General features: G+C 43.6%; 1 protein-coding gene across 4 annotated transcripts in view; it reads right to left on the minus strand.

Annotated features, from left to right (window-relative positions):
- Positions 1-5: 5 nt before the first annotated feature.
- Fas2 (neural cell adhesion molecule fasciclin 2) overlaps positions 6-17,957 on the minus strand; it is a 195,999-nt gene continuing 178,047 nt past the window's right edge. For 3 of the 4 annotated variants that reach the window (XM_033465051.2, XM_033465049.2, XM_033465050.2), the window contains 4 exons: positions 7,439-7,570; positions 6,894-6,963; positions 5,457-5,582; positions 6-3,121 (listed from right to left, as the gene is read on the minus strand). In XM_033465051.2, coding sequence (XP_033320942.2) covers positions 2,980-3,121; positions 5,457-5,582; positions 6,894-6,963; positions 7,439-7,570 — 470 coding nt within the window. In that variant the 3' untranslated portion in view covers positions 6-2,979. The remainder of the gene's footprint in view (positions 3,122-5,456; positions 5,583-6,893; positions 6,964-7,438; positions 7,571-17,957) is intronic. The other variant, XM_033465052.2, reaches the window with a different exon arrangement.

Below are 17,957 nucleotides of genomic sequence, written 5' to 3' on the forward strand. Positions count from 1 at the left end.
GTGAGTTATTGACCTTGAAAATGTTCTTCATCCTTTATTTAAGTCGAGAGTACGTTTCTTTGACGCGTACAGAAAAAGCATACATAAAAAATATGCCTTACACCTACGAACTTTAATAATACCTCGTAATAATAGTTTATTTTTGCTTGCTTTCATTTTTTTTCTCCTTTTTTCGTTTGTTAAACTGGAAGAGATGCGCAGAGTTAATACTTTTTTTCATGGGAAGCTACTTGGGTTACGGGTTTTTTTGGCAACGAATATAAAATAGCTAGATAAAACGTGACCCTCTCCGGCTCGTTAGAAGCCTCAAATTACTGGGTTGTGTGACGATTATCAGACGAAAAACTCGCCGTTTCGTTTGTTCTTCTTCATTCATTTCTTTTTTTTTTGTTTGTTTTTCTCGTCGACATAATATATATTTTCTCGTGTATAATATGTACTCGTTGACTTACAAGCTAATAAGTACTATATATTTGGCAAAACTCTGTGTTTACGGGTACGTAAAAAAGCTACCTGTGCAGACAGTGCGTTCGCAAGCGAGGAGGCGATGCTCTACAACTTTAAAGGTTCGTTTTCATTTCTGTATGTATGTATGTATGTATGGCATGCGCGCACGCGCGTGTGTGTACATGTGTGTGTGTGTATCTGTCGTGTTTTTAACTTGTAGGTACACATTGATCCTCTTAAATAAATATACACGCGATTGATTGCTCTTCCGGTCACTCTTCTTCCGCCGCTTCTTTCTTCTTCCTCTTCTTCTTCTTCTTCTTCTTCTTCTGTATCTTCTTCTGCATTTCCATTGCGAACGCACCTTCCGAAATCGCATACAACATCCTAAACTTACCGGACCCCCTTTCCTTAAACTTATCTCCGATACTCCTTAATGGTTAGGAAAAACGTTTACAAGCATTTACAAAAACTTATCACATTTTAAACTGCGTTTTTCTCGAAAAGCCATCTTACATATTAGGACAGAACTGGAATCTTTTTTTCCCGATAGTATCGAGTATCGTTAATTATATGTATATTTATATATGTATATGGCAGCTTTCGATTGTTCACTTTGTTGTTTCGCGGGTGATTCCCGACCGGAAGCGCGGACGAAATCCGCGGGATCCGATCAAGACTACTGTGATGATGCCTCGTGTAACGAACGTTCACTTTGTTGCCGCTGCTTCTGATTACGCTATACATACAATATTCAGAGAGACTTTGAAAATGTTACGCGGTTTAACTACGGCGCGTCGTCAACGCTGCTGTGATCGCCGATCAACAAACCGCCTGCCGTTGCAACGCGTCCCTAATTCCCGTATCTTACAGTCTTTAGGTATACCGCCCACGGTGTTGTCCCAACGATTCCGCATCAACGACACGAACCGCCAACCGGAATTCCATAGCAAAAGCTGCCCAAATTCTCGGTTCACTTATCTACTTAGCTTACACAGTGGACTAACGCAGGACACATAAAAACACTACCGTAAACAAAAACAAGAACGAAACTAGAGGGTGAAGTATGTAAAAACGAACAGACGAGAACGAACACGAAATGGTCGGGCTGTTCTTGTACGCGAAACATTTACATTGTGAAATGTACACGGTAAACTATCATATGATTAGAAAATATGATCACACGGACAGACCAGGGAACACGCTTCGCCCGAGGAATGCAACAAATCATACTAACCGCGACGAAACGATACACGGCCGGGGGTCGAGGCGACACAGAAAACGGTGCGCTTGTTAGTCGATTGTTCTTTTTGGCAGGCAATAAAGAAACAGTCTCATGGATCATCGTCGAAAGCAAGAAGTGTCCTGAACCGGTCGATCGTCGATGACGACCGGTACGCGGCTCCTCCCGCTTAAATGAATCAGTCTTTGAAAGCAAGGTCGCGCGGAACCGGTAACCAAGCGATTAGAAATCGACGCGAAATCGAACAATAGGAAAAATGAAATATGCGTCGTCTGGACCGTGCAATGTGGCTCCCGATCGAGAAAACGATCAGTCGAGGAATGGGCGAGGATAGGTCGATGGGATATAACCTTCGAAAGAATATATACAGAGATCGAGGGTTCACCAAAACGGCGGACCCCGTTTAGAGAGAGAGAGTGCGTCGTGTGCTCCTCTCGTTTCGCGTTCGCCTCCCGCGAAGCTTGCCCCGCGAATGGGAACGAGACGAAACCGGGGAACCTTGTCCTTTCGTTCCTTTATCTTTTTTACCGTCGTGCTGTGCGCACAACAACACAGTACTACCCAGCGTACTAGACTGCGATTAACTAGAGGGTGCCTCGAAGCAGTGATCACTAATCACCGACCAGCTTCTACCAATTTCGCGATAAATTTTGTACATTCTTCCTCCTCGTGTAAGCGATCTATCTAGGCTCCACCTTGCAATACTCGCTAAATGTTACAAATTACATCGATAGTTTCCTCTTTGCGCTAGGGGTACGACGACCACGGATCGCCGCGCATCGTCGTTTCGAATTACCTGTGTTTCCGTTTTGCTCCGGGTGTTTTGACTACGTTGACGAGAGAGGGGGGGGGGGAGAAAAAGAGAGAGCTAGAGGAAGGGACAGAGAGACAGGTTTTCCGTTTAAGGCTTTTCACACCGTTGCGAAACGGCCGCGCAACTACCGGGTGTCGAGAAATCTGACGAATCCTGCCGAAGAATTTGACTTGATGAGGTTGTCGGACGTGTCGCGGTTTTGAAGCGGTCGAAACCCGATCCCTTGCGCTGTTCTACCGTGCTCGAACGACGGACGAAGTCCCGCTGGGTTCGAATTTTCCCGCCGGTTTGCGCACGATCACGGTATACAACCCGAGGTTCTGGCGCGAAAACCGTTTGAAAATCACGGCGTCAGCGTACTTCGTCACGTTCCGGAAACGTACGAGCAGTTTCGTATCGATTCGAGAACACTTTTTGACCAGAAACAGCGCGTTTCCACGGTTACGATTTACAATCTAGTACGCCGGAAGAATATCTAGACGGCCGAGTCCTTGCCGACGAACCCGGTCTTCGAGACGGACCTTTTCCCGTCGAAGGTGATCGATGTCTCCCGGCGCAGGCCAGTGTCGATGATCGGCGTGATCTTCTTCTCCTCCTTCAACGGCTCCTTCTCGTCTCTAGAACGTTTCAATCGTGACAATGATTAATTGGGAAACGTCGGCGCGCCGCCGCAGCATCATTACGGTTACTGTCTATTAATGGGCAGAAAAGAGCATGTCGACGGATGCGGCGCGATAGTGCAACATCGAATAATATGCATGAGGCATGCCATCACTCGTTAGTATCGTGTGGTCGCGTTCTGCGCTGGGGTGACTCGTTTAAGTGCTCGCGGGTGTCGAGGGTTCAGGTCGTTTACATTAGGTCATGATCGTTTGGCCAAAGATTTTCTTACTATTTTACAATGTCTACGATTGTTTGAACTACGGGTTGTCGTTACTATGAGCCGAACACCATCGTTCTACTATTATTTGTTGAATTTATGATAAAGAACGGTTACTCGTTCAAGATTATCCTTATTGGTTGTAACTACAGCGAACGATCTTTATTATAAACTAAATACCATCATTCCATTTTTATTTTATTGGTAATTGTACGAGGAACATATTACTGGAGTAAAAATGCAAAGCGAGTTCTCTGTAATATCTCATTCGTGGACTGCAGATTTTATGCATTTACGGCAAAAGTGAGACAGTAAAATTTTACACGATCAAAAGAACAGATCGGTTTAAGAATATGCGTATATTATCTCCAATTTATTAGAATTACTGTGAAACGAAGAAAATTTCCCTCGTAATTTCGTGCTCCACCTTCGCGTCTATAAAAATCGTGCAACATCCAAGGTATTTACGATGCGAAAAGTGGGCTGTAACGCACAATTTAGTTCGTTAGAGATACAATATCTCGGACAAACTTCTCGAATTTGAGGCTACGAGCATTTATCGAGTCCCAGCAGCGCTCGTTCTCAATGTCTTTCTCGTCGCGAGTTTCAAGACAACGCGTTCAATCATCATCTGCAAGTTCATTCCGAGGATAGACGAGATCAGTGTCGAGGTATTCAAGATCGATATTTACATGAGATGTTTGTTTTTATACATCAGGCCTGTTCTCGATTACGCGAGAAACGGCATTACCTAAGTCCATAATCGACGTTTCGAATGGGACAGGGTTAAATTAGAGCGTGTTGGTGGAGTGTGCTACGTAGTTTAACGAGCAATTAATATCACTTCAGAGTGTTGATATCTCATGCAGCATAGCCAAAAGCACGGGCGGATAATGGGCGACAGTTTTATGCAGAGCGCGGCGGAGCGGCATGGGGGAGACATAGTGAACGGACAAGCGGTAAATGAAACATAATCGGATGCGACATTCGTTCCACGAGTCGTCGTCACTCGTGTGAAAAGTGGTTGGCGGTGGTAAGGCCGTGTGTTCACTCAAATGACATAAGGGATCGGGTAATGGGAACGTGGATAAACAAGAATTCATGCTCTAATCCTCCTTTATTGGCGACTCTCTTCACTTAGCCGTCATTTTGACACGTAGAGTGCCGACGCATGCATGGCACATCGAGATTCTAATTAGAGAATTGTAAGCAGACGGAATTGGCGATCGGTGCATACGCTGTTTCTTGATAAATAAACTATTTCTCTTTCTCAGCTATATTTCAAGAACAATGGGGCTAATTTCTGGAGTACTTTAGATCTACTGTGGACACTATGCATCGGATCGTCGCATAAGTCGTGTCATTTTTTACCGCAGTTTTAATTATAATATAATCAGAATTAAAAACTTGTTTTCAATAATGTATTCTCAATTAACAATAAACTTTTTCAATCATATCCTCCGAAATAAAATATTATTACTTTATCGGAGAAGCGAATGAATCCATTTTTTCAAATTCACAGATTCAATCTCAGTTTACATTTTTACGAGACCATCGCGTACTCGAAGCATACGTTTTTGTACACATAGAATGCAATAAAAAGCAGCAGGACTTATAGGATGAATCAATGATATCGTTAGTAAACTTTCAAAATACATTCTGTTCGATTATGCTTGCGCTATTCCACTGAGATTCGGTGGAATGAATAAAATTCTATTGAACGTTAATCGTATTTACTAGCTACAATTACACGTAGAATGTAATGCTATACGCAGGGCCGGCTTCAGATTTTTCTCAAATCAATCAAAATTTATGACCTCGATCTGCCAATGCTGCCTCGTCCAGCACTTCCGATGTTCCAGGATATTTACCGGTATCGAGGGATCATAGAAAAGGAGGCGAATCGTGGAAGGGAGGACGGGCGAAGAAAGAGAGAAAAAGAAAAAGTGGATAGGGGAGAAAAGTCCGAGAGAGCATTAAATAAAAAAACTCATGCGAAGTAGAAAGCCGTGTCAGAGCCCCTTCGAGAGGGGCCATGCTTCTTACTGATTTCACTTATGTATCTCTCTTACATGGCAGTGTGTTTGACCAATCTAATGGTATTTTTTCCACTACCCGAGTCTTGGATGGCCGTGACCCCGGCGACATTGGCCATTTTTTGGTCGCAATACGGCAATGGAAACCGCCAACCGTAAAGACTACCGGTAAAGAAAAAAAAAAGAGAAAGATGCGAGAGGGTCAAAGTGTCTCCTAACGGCGGGCTTGATTTAAAAACCGGTTAACCAGGCCATTTAACATCCGGGAACGCTACCCAATGTTCGTTTTTCCTCTCTCGCCGGCTTTTCTTTTTATCCGCCGAACAAACGTTTCTTTCGAACACGAACGCCGGAAATATTACCGGAGACGGCCGGTTCCGATTTATCGAGTGTCCATTAACCTCGGGAGTTACAAAGGCTCCTTTATGAATGGGGCGTCAGCTATTAAAACCCTCCATGAGGGCACAAATTGATGGAAATGTAACTCCATTACCGTCAGCTTATTTTATACGGACGAAAAGTGCCGCGGCGTGCAGGCACGAAATTTCATTATTTACTTGACTTGCTGAAATATGTGCGAAAATATTTTATGCACAAAATCCCGGCGACATTCGCCGTCGAATGGTCGGCTTTCGTTTACCGAATCGAAACGCTATTGCCTGCGTAATCCTATCATTTCGCGGTATCCGGAAACGAAGATGTTAGACTGTAACATAAATAACTTCTAACTAGGGTACCGGAGCCGGTTACTGTGCGATAACCAATTGTTGTGCTTTTCGTTTGTTCACAGGCATAATTATCTTTATATTTATCGCGTAAGACATTAAATTGCGTTATTCTTTATTTTCGAATTGTTTCATTTTCTTTAGTCTTCGATAAGTTGTTTTCTTTATTTTTCAATAAATCCTTTTATTTCTTTAATCTTTCAATAAGATAGATATAAAGTCGATCATGCCCGTAAACAAATCAAAACCATAGCAATTGATATTTTAAAGTCTTTCTTTGAAGATCAACGACTGCGTTTCCTAAAAACTTTCGATAAATCACCCTCGTCGAATGTAATTGAACTTGTTTATGTTACGACACGATACATCGGTTAATAATGTAATTCGCGTTCAATGAAGACAGAAACGAGGACCGGATTCAAAACCGGAACCGGGTCTTGAAGAATGATCCAAGAGAAATTAGCGACGCGTTCACGTTCTAAGATTGTTAGTCACGGCGATCGCGGATTCATTCAACGGCTGGAGAATGAAAGAACAAAGACCAAAACGAAGTTCCATGATGGGAGCTAGGTTCGATGACACGGCAATGTAGCGTCAGACTTGCCAAAAGCACAATGTAAAATAGATGTAATGTATATATATATATATATAAGGAAAAGTCGAGTAAAACTGACTAGATACCGAGAGGGTGTAACGTGTGAGAATATCAACGTGTGTCCGAACGTAACACAATTGGAACGAGTCTCACCTGCCGAGTTTCGCGTCTTCTTCGTCCACAGGTTTCCGGCGGGATCGTTCGCACACGTAGTATATGATTCCTGGAACAGGGGCGAGCGATGAAAACCGATGAAGAGCACAGCACGATCGCATTTAGAAAATGTTGAAGAAAAGAAAGGCGACCGCGGACCCGGCGTTAATCAACGATCATAATTATCTCGCGTGACCGTTTCGCGTAAGTCACCGGCAGAAATTTCGCGCAAAGTCGCATATGCTCGGTCCGATAAATTCGCGTTGCAATTCCGCGAATTTATGCTGTGTAATTCCAGATAAGTTCGCGCTAGAGCTCCAAGTGAATACGCGATGCGGTTTCAGATAAACTCGCGTTGAAACGCCCGCTAAAACTCGTTTTGCAATTTCAAACGGTATTACACGTGTATTTCGCGTGGATTTATCTGGGAATTTCGAGTGCGCGCGCGATGCACTTTCGCATAAATTATTGCGCACGTTGCCGGATAAACGTTGCGCGACGGTCGATTTATCGCGTACCGGAAGATTTATCGCGCGATTCCTTACCTGTCTTATGGGCGCAACAGCAGATAATGTCGATCACGATGATGATAATGAACAGTACCGCGATCACGATACCGATTATGGCTGCGCTCGATATCAGCGGCCCTTGGTGATGGACCACGGTCGTGTCTGGACCTTGAAGAACGGAAACGTTGTGTCAGAAGATCGCTATGGCTCGGTTGCGCGTGTTGCAATCCGTTAGTGCAAAAGCAGTACTGAACGATGTTTGGTGATGCTAGAGTCAATCATCGGCGTTTAGGGGAAACGTACTGGTAGTTTTCTGTCATGACAATCGATAAGTAATTTCGATGTTTAATTAATCGGTTCGAGTAGGAAGTGTGCGAACCTTCGCTCTTTACGATATATGTATGGACTTCGTTTTCTTTTGATTACTTTTGGCGAGAAAATAGATCTGTGGCACAGTCGAGATTGAGTATTCGCACACTGCTACACCGAATTTCATAGGCTGACTAACACCTTATGTCCTGAAGGCACTCTAGAGTACCGTTTTCATTAAAATGCTGCAACTAAACACGCTCATTCTTGTCCGAATAGTAAAGTAGAGTCCAATCTCAAGTGTTTTACTGTGCGCATTCATGGCCCAATGAGACTGCGAACAAAAAGGCGCCGAACGTAAATAAAACTCTGCGTACAGAAATGGCAGTGTAACATAAAAATGAAACGATCCAGGAACATAAGGGTGTCGAGGCTGGCTCCGAGAGGTTTCGACATCACCAAACACGTTACGCGGACGATTAATTTTAGTCTCCTGAAAAGAAACAAGATCGGCGGGGGGTTCTGGGGATGTGCCAAAAATCCGATTTCATCAAAGCGTAGACACACGTAAGGAACCAAAACGAGGAACAAAACGATCAAATGAGATTAAAAAAGACAAACGTAAAAAAAAAAATAAATAAATAAAAGGAAACAATACAGAGAGACCAAACAAGCCAAACCGAGTGGGTTACCAACGATTGTAAGAAAGGGAAACTAGAAGTAATAGAAACAAGAGATTACGTCTATCGTCGAAGAAGCATTAATGATGAAGCATGGTTATGGTGACGTATACGAAAAAGAAAAGTGGGGGAGGCAACGAACAGAGATAGAGAAATAAAAGAAGAAACCAATGAAACAAGTAGTCTGGTGGTTTGTGCACAGTAATTAAGCGCTTGAACACAGTGAACGGAAGCGCGACAGAAGAGAGCTTGTTCGGACTTTTCTGTCGGTACGCGAAGTAAAAGGGGGCGGGGGGTGGTTGTGCTGAGAAGCTCAAGGAAGGGGGAAGAAAGCTCATTCGCTACCTTTCTCTCCCGATGTTAGTCTCTACGCATCACTAATCTAAATGTGCTACCTCCACATAGAAAGCCTTTCCACTGATTGCCTTTTACTCGCTCGCTCTTCCTTTCTTTCTTTCTCTCTCGCTCTCTCTCTTCCTCTCGCTCGATCGCACGCTCGCACGTTCGCTCGCTCGCTCTTATTGCTTGAAGTCAACAGGGACTACTACGATATGTAATACTTAGCAGAATTGTATGATACACATTACACCGGCCGTTCTCCTCTGATGTGCTGAGCATATTTACCGTTTCGTTTGGAGCATCTCGCAATCCTGTTTTGCTTTTATACGTTTCGCGTTCTTTGCTTTGTCTGTCGAGACAGGTGAGAGCGGAAAATGAACGAGACGGCCGAGAAAGAAACCATCTCAAATTGAACCCTCTGTTCTGCCAACGATTTCACCGGGCCTCGAACCCTTAACGATCTTTTTAACCGATTGTCACCGTGATCACTCTGATCCACGGTTCTCAACTCTTTCGCTTTAGTTCTCTTCTTCGATTCTTCAATTATCAGTTTCAAGCAATTATCGTTTCAAGTTAACCATTCGCTCTCGCTCAGACTGCAACCGTTCAGGTTGCAGTTCAGATTTCAAACAACCGTCGCTGAAAAACTAGCGATACCATCGAGACCCAAAAATTTGAGAATATAATTTGAACATTCTAGAACATTGTTTCCTTTATTAGAACTCGATACGTCACTTGCTAGTATACCGAAATAATTGTTAATTTCATTCTTCTCGCGACGATGTCGCTTTTTCGAAAAGTAAAATGTGCGAAGGGTTAAATTTTGAACAAGTCGTGGTTGATGTAAGATATTTTGATTAGGTTTGCGATTTGAAAGAGTGTAAAGTCTCGATTATTCGAATTATTTGAGAGGACATCGGTAATTCGGTATTGATTTGTACACTAAGACGTGTTGTATATGAAACGTTTTCTACTTCCGCGTGAAATGGATTCGAATAATCGAGGTTTTACTTGTTTTTAGAAGTCTGAATACAAGCTTCAAAAATTGAATCTCTTGTTTCATCTGGCTGGAATGTTTTAAAGTAATGCATGCTTCCTTCACATCTACGCCAACAGTGTTTTCCTCGTGATTTCATAATTAACATCAAATTACAACACAGCAAGAGAAACATCGAGAATGGTTGGATTTTTTAGAGATTGTAAAAGATCTAATAAGTCGGACTTCGGCTTGTTTCAATATCAGTATTTCATACTGCAAACACTTTATCTACCGGAGCTTTCTAACAGATTTCTTTCAAAATCGAAGATCAAGAGTTAAGAATTTCTTAAAAATTTGTTCAGAAACTACAATGCACTCCTCCACAACCCAGCGTATCATTTACATTAAAATAATGCAAATGCGGTTCTATTGAAATCATTATTTAAAGAAAATGATCGAGCTTCTCTTAGACAGGGTTCAATCATTGAAAAACCTATTGATAGGCTTTCGGTAAATAAAGTGTTAACATTCTAGTATAAACTGCGCGAGCCACAGCGCGAGATCGTAGAATTTTGAAAAGCCGTGTTCGAAGGATACAGAACCGGATATTTTCCGATGCAGTACACATTTCGAAAATCTCTTGTACGGTATATATTTCAATAATATTTTCCTACAGAGGATATCACGCCGGTCCCGAATTTCGCGTTTATTCACGCGGAATTATTCATTGTCCGGCTTCTATTTTTTCCATCGTCGAAATCACCCCCTATATTTTTACCTTTTACTTTATCCGCGTGAAATCTCTCCATTTCTAGCTTTCACATTTTTCAGGCGCGGCCTCCATTTTCACTTTTTACGTTTTCCCGCACGACGAACGAAACCCGTTATTCGTTGTCCACCGCCTTTCCGCCAGTTCGGCTTTTCTATGCGTTCGCGAAATTGGTTACAATGTTCTTTGTTTCAAACATCTGCCGCGTTTTGGTCCGACTCGGGGTCGTTCGTTTCGTGTTGACTTAATCGTAGACACAATTTTCTCTGGTTCCGCGTGCTCCGACGAACGTATTACGTTCGCGGGCATTAAAACGATCTCGCTTGCGAAATGCGGGAGAACTGTTTAAACTGTTCAATCGTAAATTGCGTTAAGGGATCGAGCTTGTAAAATAGAAAGTCCTAGGCGGCAGCTGCGTTCGATCTCCCTCGATCGTGAATCGCGGATACAATTTGATGGTGGCTTCTCCGTCAGCGGTTTCAATTGGTCTGGTATTCCTTAAACACTCACATATACATATATATTTCCGTACTGATATTTACAATAAGTGTGGCCACATTCGTGGGGAGAAAAAAAATCTGCACGTTCACTCTCATTAAGTACGAATCGTTAGGCACTAAGGCTAGCACATAGTCCTTGCACGCGTGTAAATGTTTGTCCCAACCTACTATAATAAGAACTATCTACCTCTATATAGACGTTTGTACATACACGTGTATATTGTATAGATAATAAGTGTTGCTCGAGTATACTCCACCGGAAATTACGCGAACTTCTTCGACCGCGGACCTAGCGCCGCGAAAACGTGCTTGCTTTCGTTGGAAATGAGAAACTGCACGCAATGTTCCACTCGCATTCTTTCTCTCGTTGTGCAATTTCATCCACGGTACTTGGCCATGGTACTTTAGCACTGTTTCTACCACTTCGAAATGAAAGTACAAAAGCTTCGCTGTCAGAAAACACGAAAGTGATATGTACTTTCGTTAATCCACGATATCAGATTCTATCGATCCTTATCTGTTTCTTAGTTCTTAGTCGCTTCATTTGTTATCGGAGTTACGGAACTTCAATTGATTTTGTTAACTCTCGTTCTAAATAGGAAAATGTAAACAGAGACGAGAGGTAAGTTTCAATCGCGGAATAACGTTCTGTTCATAATTTGTCAGAACGATGTGCAGAAAATTGACACAAGAAACACATTAGGGTCGATCAGCTCGAAATCAAATTTCTGTAATTTGCAACACGTGCGAACAATCTACGCGACACGAAAGATGGAACTTCGAATCCGCCCACGATAAAATAATCGCTCTACCGATCGAACACGCGAAAGTAAACATCGCGTCACTGCAAAATGTCGAGCTAAAAATTCTACCAGAACAGAGCCTCCACTACTTCAAACGGTGAAATAAAACGTACGCGGTAGAGCCAGCGTGATTCAACGTGTGAGAACTACTTTCAACCAGTTGATTATTTCATCTCTAATTACGCGGGGCAATTTTTCTGCCGTTCGTCGCGGCGTTCGTCCGTACACATATAACTCTCTCCCCGTTCCCCTAATTGGAGTGGAACGAACAATAATGGTCCCGGGGACAATTATGCGCGGAATAACCATAACCGTGCAACTATAAGTTTCCCGAATAACCGTGGAACATTGCGCGGATCGTATACGGGGCTTTCTAGCCGAGGGTTACGTTCGTTTTCGCATTCCGTTCCCGTTTAGCCGCGTCTGTCGGATACACGCAGGGCGACGACGGCGCACATTCGACGAGAAAGGGAAATAATAAGAAGCTTAATAAACGTCGGCGACGAACGCTCTCGAGGAAAAGGAGACCGTGTCTCTCTCCTCGATGGCTGCAATTGGCAGGATCGTGTCTCGGTTATTATCGTCATTATTGTACGCCGTTACGTGGTCAGGCGCCGCTGTTCCTCCGAGGGAGGAAAAGTGTCCGCCATGCCGCGGCGTACAGAGAATTGAAAAATAACATCGTTCAGAAAAACCGGGCGCAGAGAACGAGAGAATGAGAGAGAGAGAGAGAGAGAAAAAGAGAGTGGAGGAGAGAACCGGAGAGAAGGTAACGGGGGGAGAGGCAGAGCGAAGAATGGAAATGTCCGCGAGCAGTAACGAATGTCAAGGAACGATTCTCCAGCGGCAGGAATCGCGCATAATTGCGGAACGGCCGGTGAAAAGAGTCGCTTTTTAGCTTTTAGCGGGAATAACTAGCCGGGAAAAATGTAGTCGGACCGTTAATGTTCGAAGCCGTTTCGTTCCAGTTTTTAATTCCGTCATTTTTACCGTTCGTCGCGCCGCGTCGTTTTTTCCTCGTCGCTTACGAATGGACCGCGGGAAATTATTTGTCCCGGCGAGCTTCTCGCGGAAAAACCGTCGCGGAAATGGTCCTTGAACGCGCGGAGGTGACGCACGAGGGCTTAATTGGAACGCGGCGTAGGGCGAGCAGAGTAAAAGAGTCGCCGAACGGGGAAAATCGATCGGAACGATCGATTCATTGGCCCGCGCGGTCGAATTATCCGGTTGTGAAACAAAAGAACGTTAATTTCGGATTCCACCGAGAATTGTAAATCGTTTCGCTGAAGAACGCGTCTCGCGGAGCTGAATTACTTTCTTGGCGCCGCACTTTTTGCTGCCGCGATGGCGCAGTGGGGCTATGCAGAAATGCGATGCGATCCTTGCAAACGACGGTACTGCTGCAACGGGATCGGATGAGTAACTTCAAATAGAGCCGGGAACGCGTTAGATGCAGGAACGAGTTCTTTCCAATTAGCTTGACACGAGCTGAATGAAAATGTCCTTCCACCGTGTTGCAGTTTTGACGCGTCAATGCGATGAAATTGTCAAATGGTTTGAGATGTTTATTGTGCCAGAGAGACTATGATCAATAGCTTGACACTTGACATGACTCTATACGGTTACCACATTTCTTTTTTAGGACGTTGCAACATTCTTTTTAGCACATATGTTTAGCAGATGTTTCTTTAAAACCTGCAATTTCTATCGGGAAAAATATTGTGTAAAATATTTCGACTTTTAACAAGATATTAATTTCACTCTAAAAAGTGCGAAATAATATTCGTCATTTTAGAGCTGCGAAATTTCTATCTATAACAAAATATCGATTTCGTTTGAAAATTGGAAAGAATTCGTTTCCATGCGTAACCAGTCCGAGAGGCTTGATTGAAATAATAGCTGGAATTCCGACTGGAATTCAAAATAGAATTGTGTCGTTTATTCGGCTGGATTTCCAAGCGCATGTCACGAATTCAGGAAGACGACGATTGCGTTATCTGAGCTCCGCGATGCGCCAGCTAGAGAATCCACGGTGAATGCCACGTGCCCCCCTCGAAAATAGATTCACGGTCCTCGACATTGCACTTGTGTGCACTTCATATCGCGGATGCTGTGCTCTTTCACTCCTCGTCGTTAGCCTCGCTGCCTTTGCGCTGGAACAGCGTCTTCTATTTATAACGGGGCCTCTGTTTCGAAATGGAGATGGTTCCTCGAACAAGTTCACAGTCACGTGTTTCATTCCACAACGTTGGATGAAAGCGTTCGCACAGACGAATTTCGAAGTTTTCCTGCGTACTTGAAGAAACTGAGACTCGCGCGGCATTCGTGCTGTGTTGATGTTTTCAGCGAGATGTTTTAGAAAAATTTAGAGAACACTTTGTGGAGAGGACAGCTTCGTTCGAATTTGCTTAGATTGAAGCTAATTTATAGGATCTAGTTGACCAATATTAGCTGTAAGATCGCAAATGTTTGTTTTCTTTGAGATAGAGAGATTAACAATTTATCTATCGGCAGTTTTTTACGTAGTCTTGACGCAAAATATACCAGAAATGATCGATTTTACATTTTTTATTTTATAATTACTGAAATCGTAAAGCTACATCCATTGGAAATTTTGAATATAATTCCTTATTCAAGCACGCGCTATTATAAAAATTGTAAAAGATTTAACAAAAACATCTCAGTTACTTTCAGGCCTCGACATGTTTAGTGTGAAAATATTATTCAAAAGCGACAAGAATTTTATCGATATTTCACAAAATTTCTGGGTTTGTTATAATGTAATAAATTGTTCTAAAATTGTTATTTGAAACAAAATCATCGATCAATTACTTGACTTACAGCTCAATCATTGAGAAGCCTATTAACCCATTGCACTCGAAATCACTTTAACCCTAAATCCAAAATAGGTTTTCGGTCCGTCATTCCCATTTTTACTTATTGCATTCTATGCATACGGAATTGAGTCTTGTGACTCATACAACAATTACACTCTTAACAATTTTAAAAAAATATAAACAAGTTTGACAATGTAAAAATTATTTTATCATACGACATAACAACATTTTCTGGTGTCTCAGAGTCACCACGCGAGCGCAAAGGATTAATAGAATTCCGACAAATAGAGTAAATGAACTCTTAGTAAATGAATTGCTAAAGGCGTATGCCATATCATAAACACGATAAGAATCTCAATGAAACATTCTGAACATTTTGCAACCAAACTGCAATGAATCTGTAAAATTCGATCGAAGATAAGAAAATTCCGAAAATGTTCATTACTCGATCAGCGCAAAACGTGCCGCAACATTTCACATCGACTACGCGCGTATGCGAGTCTATCGCAATATGTACTTCTGCGTTAATCGGATTATCTGAACCATCGACTGTTGCATCGTCGCGAAGAAGTTCTCGGAAGCAACGTTTCCCATCAAGCCAGCCGCAGCTACTCCGTGGAAATAATTCACGCTCGTCATCTGGAAAATAGCGGGAACAGAATCCTGATCAAGATGTAACCACGCTTTCTTTCATGAATAACAGATTTCACGAATCCTCTGCGACTGCACCGGAGACAGGCGTGACTATGTTGCCGTACACGAAGCATCATCAGCGAGCATGAGAGCGCAAGAGGGAGCTTCGCATCGGGTTGTCCCGACATTCGTATCCTTCAAATCCGTAAGTAATTCCAAAGGCAACTACTCGGAGGCGGCAGCTTTCATCCAAGAGTTCATGTTCGGAGACTCTAGGCTCGGTAGAACAGAGCAGAACAGAGCAGGGCAGAGCGGAGCGGAGCGGAGATCGCGCGCCTCTTGAGCAGCCCATTTGCATCTTCCTCGGAATTATCTCGCCGACGCCGGTTCCCGATCTCCCGACCGAAGCAGTTTCGCGGCAGCCTCCGTTTTAAGTTGCAAAATTGCATCCTCCGTGAAAGAGCGCGGGTCAAAGAGACGCTGCGGGGGTGGGAAGATCGGCGCGGCTCGCGGAGTCTTGCTATTATAAGTTCCAGGCGATGGTGCCGGGCCGCCGAGAGTTTTAATTGCGTTAGAGGCGAACCATTATCCTGGAGTTCCAGCGATTAATCTCGAAATCTGCTCTCGTCTGTACACAGCTCTCGCTTTCTCTCGCTCGTCTTCCCTCTCGGCCCCTCTGTCAAATGGGACTCGATGCGCCCCCGATGCCTGAGGGGCCAATGTAAACGCGCGCTGCCAGAATAAACAGGACACCTCTTCACAGACCTTCGTTGTAAATCGAGCGAGTCCTCGGACGGAATCCGATCGTTCCCTCGTTTAGAATCTTTGATTTACGGTACACTGGATTGTATTCGCCGTACTCGAGCCGCCGCCATATTGGCACCGCTGATGACACAGCCACGAGTGGCCCACTCGAGGCCGACCGAGTGTCGCGTTTGATGAAAACGGGATGGTCGACTTTTTAATGTGACCGATTGGTTTGCCGTTCTTCCACAATGTCGAGTGCTTTGTCCCGCACTTTTCTAAATTGCCGTTTCCTTGTTGAACACGAGCCTCGCGGACTGATTATTTTTTTGTAGATTGTCAATCCGGGTTCCTCGGGCTTCGAAATAGTCGATCTTTTTCGAACAGCACACGACCGTATATCGTTCGAAAATATACGTTTTGTTGGTAGCATTGTTCAGATGTCGGATTGTTCTTTGTTCACCGTTTTAGCTCGATCCGATTCGAAAACCAGCCTCGATTTCACCAGCATTGAAATGAATTTTTATGATCAAACGCTATTTAGTACTTCGGCCAGAGAGGATTTGATGAAACCCGACAAGAATTCTACAGTTGAGAAGTGTTTGTGAAAAAGACAATGTATATTTTATTTTTATTTTTTAAAACATACCACGTGCCAATTGCAACCAAAATAGTTAGAAATAATGCTAACGGATCCAGCGTCGCTTTTGTAGAAAACAATGCAGGAGACAGAAAATAAATCAAGCCTTGTTAATAGTTCGAATATAACAATGTTTTCTCTTCCTCCTAGAAAATCACATTTTTTACGATTACATTGTTTCCCACAAATCCTCCTCAGTTATGAACTGCAGATTCTGTGCATCCGTAACAAACACGAACAAGAGTCTCAGAAGAAAGTGAAAACATTAGAAGAATCTACAAAATTAGAAAATGAAACAATATTTATGCAACACCTGTTTCTAACAATTGAGGTAGTCTATTTGACGCAGAAGTAAATGCAATTCCGAACAACTTCGAACATAGTGTAGAAAATACCAAAAAATACTAACAGTTTTTAATACTAACAGAAGCCCTAAAGACGGTCCTAACCCGCTATCAAGATACTAAGATTTTTGCACAAAGTTCACGAACTGTGAACAGCGCACTGTTTCGGTGCTCGATGAAGGAACGCTAAATTTTTCGCAGCAACTGCAAGGACCAGAAATCTGAAATGCGTCCTATCGGTGCATGCGTCACTTCCACCGTGAACCAGGTCTCTTATCATGGAACCGCTTCGAGTACGCGACAAGGTACCCAGTGAAATCGAGCAACCCTCCAGCATCAATGAAACGATCCACCACCGTAAAGTGTCGCCGGGACACGGTCGGTTAACTCGCGAGAACACGGAAATGGCGAGTCGCATGGTGTCCCTCGTTCCTCGTTCGCATAACGTCTCATCCGCGGAACACGGTTGAAAAAAGGGTAGCAAGGTATGGGGCGGGAGCGGAGCAATTGCGAGCGTCGATTCTCATCCGAAAGCGATTTAACTCCGGCGAAATTACATTAGGACACGGTTGAATCGAATTTCGTTCTAACGGAGTCCCGTGGCCGTTGCAGACGTGCTACAAATTAAGAGGACTCTGTCGCGAGGTGGGGGAGGGTAGAGCCGACGACGGAAGGGGCGAGGTTGGTTCTCTCTTGATTCTCGTTCGAGCTCTCCCATAAATCGATCCGAAAAAGAAAGGGGCTGGGGAGAGGAGAGACTCGAAGAGAAACGATTCCTCCGCTTCCGACGCCATTGTTTCGCGTCCGGCGTGAAACGCTTCATGCGCCGACGAGCGCACGATTTTCGTCGCGATCCTCGCTCAAAAGCAGCCTCGAAGGAAACACTTCTCACTTTCCATCCTTCTCTCTCTCTGTACAGGGTGATACTGGTACCTGGGCCGAGCTGAAGCTCTGCTCCAGGTGAATTTGGACAAATGT

This window comes from Megalopta genalis, chromosome 12, assembly GCF_051020955.1.
Source record: "Megalopta genalis isolate 19385.01 chromosome 12, iyMegGena1_principal, whole genome shotgun sequence".
Classification (NCBI taxonomy): domain Eukaryota; kingdom Metazoa; phylum Arthropoda; class Insecta; order Hymenoptera; family Halictidae; genus Megalopta; species Megalopta genalis.